The sequence below is a fragment of the Salvia splendens genome, chromosome 11, assembly GCF_004379255.2.
Source record: "Salvia splendens isolate huo1 chromosome 11, SspV2, whole genome shotgun sequence".
Classification (NCBI taxonomy): domain Eukaryota; kingdom Viridiplantae; phylum Streptophyta; class Magnoliopsida; order Lamiales; family Lamiaceae; genus Salvia; species Salvia splendens.
The window spans coordinates 7,902,856-7,908,921 of NC_056042.1; the positions used below are offsets into that span (position 1 = coordinate 7,902,856).

General features: G+C 38.9%; 1 protein-coding gene across 1 annotated transcript; it reads right to left on the minus strand.

The window, feature by feature from the left end:
• Nucleotides 1-4,619: 4,619 nt before the first annotated feature.
• Nucleotides 4,620-5,759, minus strand: LOC121755019 (protein BRANCHLESS TRICHOME-like). Its single transcript, XM_042150303.1, has one exon. It carries the CDS (start codon nt 5,727-5,729, stop codon nt 4,920-4,922), a length of 810 nt encoding a protein of 269 aa, XP_042006237.1. The 5' UTR covers nt 5,730-5,759; the 3' UTR covers nt 4,620-4,919.
• Between the last annotated feature and the right edge of the window lie 307 nt (nt 5,760-6,066).

A 6,066-nucleotide genomic window follows, 5' to 3' on the forward strand; every position in this document is an offset into this window, starting at 1 on the left:
GAGTATACATTGTATAAACTATCATCTAAAGCATTTAGAATAAAGTTTTTACAAAGGTAATCTCCTCTGTGCCATGCATCATAGTGGGCCATGACCTCGATGTTCGTAACTTGGTCACTTGGAGCGGGCGGCTCGTCTTCTGTGAGAAAGTTCACGACGCCCAATGTTGTCAAGTAGAACAACATCTTTTGGTGCCACCTCTTGAAGTCCGAACCTTCAAACTTTGGCGGCTTCTCGGTGGGTGGCATCATTCTTGGTGCCATTGGTGCCGGATTGACCCCATGGAAGGAGCCTATCCCGTTGCCCCCGTAGGAGCCAACAGTTGGATTGGGCATAGAACCCCCCATGTTCGTGTTGGGCATAGTTCCCCCCACATTCGTATTGGGCATAGTGCCCCCGCATTCGTGTTGATCCCGAAAGATCCAACACTAGTATTGAGCCCGAAGGCACCAACACTAGATCCATTAAAGGATCCGAAGGAACCACTAAAAGTGGAACCAACCGAACCACCAAAGGTGTAACCAGTGGACTCCCCAAAAGGGTTGTCCCAAACCCATGGGATAGTTGATGACGCGGCTGGGAAGCCAGGGGTCGGCATCATCGAGATGGTGGATGCATTGGCAGATGCACCGGTGGATGGAGTGGGAAGAGTGACGTCGGCGTTGGTGGTCGGAACAGTGGATGCGGCAGTGCCCGGAGTGGTGGCAGAGGTGGTGTTGACGTTGGTCGATATTTCCTGCAAAGGTTTAAGTTTCGAAAGTTTTTTAATTCGTTTTCTGGAAGTCTAAGGTCTTCTGTAGTGTATATCTCGTCTTGCGATTGTTGGAGATATAGCTTATTATAGGCCAAGCCACCATGCAGGGTCAACCAAGCCATTAAGGCTCATCATGGCTCATTTGTAACCGTCGTCGGTTACAAGCTTGTGGCAGGAGTGTGCCTTTCATGTGTGAAGCGTGTGGATTTCTCACGTAATTGCCAAGATCCAAGATCTAAGTCCAAGTCCATGTCCAGGATCAAGATCGGGATCGGGCCTGGGCCTGGGCGGCGGCGGCGGGCACGGGCTTGGGCACAGGCACGGGCTCGGGCTCGGGCGGGAAGGCGGCGGCGGCGGCGCGCGCGTGTGCGCACGTGTGAGCTCTTTCACCCATCTTGATCCACTATAATTATTAAGTAACATAAAGTCACTTAATTTAAACACATTAAAAGATGTGTTACTTCTCCAATGTGGGATAATTAACACTAGTTAGTTATTCTCTAAGCTCAAACTTCAAGCTTTAATTAAAAGCTAATTATGCCCAACTTTAATCCACTATTTCTCACTCACCGGAAATCGAATTAGAGAAAGTGAATATACTACATTTATGTACGTAAAATGTAGATCGACGCTATATCATTTAATTTCACAAAATTAAATGTCTCGTCACATTTATTGTTTGGTCAAAATTAGGGCTGGCAAAATATACCGAAATACCGCACTTACCGTACCGAAAAAATACCGAAAATACCGCATTTTCGGTATACTGCATTTTCGGTACGGTATGATACCTTACCGTTAGATTAAGGTACGGCAAATGTATGAATTTTGCATATACCGCGGTATACCGCATCATACCGTAATTGCGGTATATACCGCAAAATTGCGGTATATACCGTAATTTTGCGGTATATACCGTTAATAATTATATATATTTAATATATTTATTATTTATAATATTATAATATTTAATATATTTATTATTTATAAATCAAACAAGTATGATTAGCGGTATACCGCGGTATACCGCAACACGGTACGGTATACCGCAATGTCGGTAAGGTAAAAGTTTTCAAATATTGACATACCGAATTTTCGGTATACCGCAAAGCGGTATACCGAAAAATTCGGTAAGGTATAGGTATGACATTTTCTCATACCGCAATTTGCGGTACGGTATGCGGTATGACATTTTCAGTGCGGTATACCATACCGTGCCACCCCTAGTCAAAATCCATTGACCAGGCATATTTAATCCATGATTTTACAAAAGAGAAGGCAAAGAACAACAATGGCGCGACGTCCCTTCACCCGAAAGAGAACGGACGTGAACAAAGAGATTGAATGTCTTTCGGACTCAAATGGAGAGAGGTGTGGAGAAGGATACCAGCAGCTGCAACAGAGAGATTTAATTACTTGTAAAATACCTAAGATAATGAAAACTAAGAGTAATATAACTTTTTATTAAGGTTGTGCACACACATCAAACTCTACATTCCTATCAAATCTATAGAAAATATATAAATATTGGCAATTTAGCAAATTAGATAATGAATGATAAAATAAAATACTAAGTATATACAAATATTTTTATTCTGGTTGTGCTCTAATTTACAAATAGTTAAGATATTTATCAGTGAAGTGGCTGGGAATCTGTTATATGTAAAAAGAACTATTAACGAGGCAGTGGCGGACTGCCATTCTCAAAATTTGATCCCATACATTTATTCAATCTCGAAAGGAGGTTTTTATACAAAATTACACAGACTCCTAATTGATAAAGACACTGCAAATTAAAATCTTTGGCTATGAAGAATAATTGAATAACAAAAGGATAAACTAAATCTAAAAGGTTACTACTACTACCTAAACATAATCGCAAGAACTCCTACTAACAAGGACATTGAAATAAATCTACTAATAAATCAAATCTAAAAGATAATAGAGGATATTCAATCATCTTGATCGATATCAAACTAAACAAAATGTCATAATTAAAATCAAGCTTTATTGTACCTAGATCATCCATTCAACCACATTATATTTATGTGATTATACAATAAGCAGTTGATTCTGATTGAGAAACCCGCATGCAACCAGAATAATTATCATAGAAATTCTTATAAAAAAAGGTGCAGAAACAAACTTAAATTGACAAGCTAGGATTATTTTGGAGGGATTTAGGATCAAGGGAAGATGATACCTGAGAGAGAACTGTCGTGGCGGCACAAAAACCCTTGGCCGAGATAGAGCGAGCACACAAGAAGAGAGAGATTGGATTCTTTCGGACTCAAATAGATTGGCAGATGTCCAGAATGATATGAGAAAGACAAGAACGGTGAGGTGATCAAGAGCGATTATTTTGTACTGTAAATTTCTCAATTTGGTGAGGGATACAGCAGCAGGGAAGAGACGATTGTGATTCTGGTAAATTTACGGAGATTCTGTTTATGACAATTTGCAATCAACCCCAATATATTCACTTTAAATAGTACAGTATAAGAAGAAAATGAACAAATTGCAAATTTGTAATTATACATTAATAGATTGATGTACTTAAAGCTTAAATTAGTAGTGTACACTAACGAATTTGATATCTTATCCCTAATTTATGAACGTGCTTCTATAATGAATAAAGTAATTTTTAAAAAATTTATACTATAAATGCCATGGAACGTTGATGTGATTATTGGATATATATATTGACATCTTTTATGAAGTGTCATATTATAAGTATAAGAACAGCTCAGCTCAGCTCATAATTCTAGCAGTGGTTAATGATGGTAGCTGGAGAATTATTCCTCAAACCTCCTAAAAATCACATGACTAAGTGGACAAATTCTTCTCGGGAAATATGCATGTGGACCACATCAAAATATTTTAACTAAAATACACATTGCAATTTGCAATACTTAAATATATTATTAAGAGTAGTATGATTCTTTTTATTGTTTGTAACCAAAAAGAGAGAAAATATCTTAATGAGTCACACAACTGATAACAAATTGTTTAGTTTGATTCAAACTTTATCCAAAATATGTACAAAAATAAAGTTAAATTAGTGGTCCACGCAATCTCTATTTCTCAAACATTGTTTTCTCCATCTCTTCAATCCACTTATAGACACGATAATCATCGAACGTGGAATTGAAAAGTCATTGCTTTTTTTTATAAATTAAAGACATTCAAGCCAAAGATTGACAAGCAAGTGAAACAACACAGCTAAGATAGTAACATCGCACTGAAGCGGATAGTAAACACACGACACAACCTACATTGTGCCAGAGTCCGTCGAGAGACAAGAGAAGAAAAACGTAGGAATAAACTGAGAAATTTTTATGACAAGCTAGAGTACTATCCCTATTATGTTTGGAGAATGCTACGATAAATGTCACCATATTAAACCTAACTTGATTATGCAATTAAAACCGAAGTTGATCACTTGTACTAGAATTTTTAGTTGGATACATCTCAAAATCTTTACTCGCTAACTTATTGCACTCATTTGAGTCCTAGAACTTTTAATCTACGTAATTATCTTAATATCTGAATTAAAAACACATAATTGAATTATTCGTTATGTCCAAAGACCAATAAAAGAAAATCAGCAGCACAAAAAGGAATTGAATTGCTGAATAGCATAAAATAAGCATTGCCCAATCAATACAGTTTGTAAAAGAGCATGAAGACTGGCCCAATTTACCGTGCTTTTTGGCCCAACAAGCCATTTTCAACCTCTCACTAGTCACTTCATGGATCTGAATGTCTCTAGACATTCATTACTACAATACATATAATTACAACAATTAATTTTGTGGATTTATGAGGGTAGTAGAATAGTACATCGAAAACAAATGTCTCCCACAATATTAATTTGACATTACCAACTTGCCAAAGTATCAAATTTCTAACAAAGTAGCTACGATCAATGCCAAAAGCAACTTGTATTTCCAACAACAGCAGCTAGCAATCATATAAACTCAAAACCTTTCTACATCAAATTGATTTCAACTAATCAATCACGGTATATAATCCTCCTAAGGAAATATTATTTCTCTACATTCACAAACCATAAATGCATGGCAAAAACAAAATCAACAACAAATCAATAAACATAAACAAAACTAAAAGTATAATTACATGATTAAAAAAAGAAGAGGAGATCTCATCTTGTAATAAGGCCAGCACTGAATCTAACAGGCCCCTTCTGCTTGAGTAGTATCTTCAGCTGCGCCTTCTGACACTCCAATTTGCTCCCCAAATGCTTGCTGCTTCTGCAACCGATCGCTCTCACCACCTTCGGAAACTCCACAAACCCTTTAATCCCTCTCTTTATATGCGGATTCTCCGTCATAGCCTTGTGATGATCATTTCTAGATAAAGAAGATCCATTGCTTTGGAGGCCGGAGAGCTTCTCCTCGAGGAAGTTCTTCGCCTCCGAGAGCTTCATCTGCACGCGCTCCTCGCGGATGACCTCGGCCGTGCGCAGCATCCTCCTCTCCTCCTCCATCTCTCTTTTCAATCTCGCGATCTCGGCCTTGTGGGCCGAGACCTGATCCGCGAGGTCGTGGCAGGCGCGCTCCAGTGCCTCCCGCCCGCGCCTCTCCTCGGCCACCTCCCTCTCCAGCCGCCGGTTGAGGGACTCCATCTTCTTGCGAGCTGTCTCGAGCTCGGAGTCGTCCGGCTTGATGAAGGCTAGGTCAAAAAAAGAGGCTGCGAGCTTGCGGGATGAGATGGGGAGGTGGAGTTTGTGGATTTGGTTGTGGATGTGATCTTGTTGATGGAAGGTATAAAAGGGATTCTCGTAGAGTTTCCAGGTTGGGGAAATGGGGGTGGTGCTGATCATATTCATATTCATATTCATATTCATATTCATATTCATATTTATGGGGGGTTTTGGATTTTGGTCTTGGGAGAATGTGGTGTTGGTGTTCTTCATCATCACCATTGTACTATTGGTCATCATCTCCTCCATTGTTCTTAGTTAATAAGTGTTGTGGTGTTTTCTTTTCTCTTTTGCTTTTGGTGTAAAGGGAGTGGGGCCATTGGTGTAGTTAAGATGATGGAAAATTCGTATTTGGGAGATAAAAGAAGGGAAAAGTTGGAGACATTCACATGCAACTCTTGTTGGAATTTAATGAGCATCCATGGATGGAGGTGGATTTTCAACTTGGACCAAAAATATGCAATAAGGGGTGTTAAATTGATCTCTTTTTATACTATGTACATGTCTTGAAAATTCTAATTCTTCTTGCATTGGAGAGACACATGAAGAGATAGATATCGTATGGGACGTACACTAATTAACAAAC

Bases quoted from the DNA above. Each gene is read 5' to 3' on its own strand.
- LOC121755019 (XM_042150303.1), bottom strand. From the start codon at position 5,729: ATGGAGGAGATGATGACCAATAGTACAATGGTGATGATGAAGAACACC.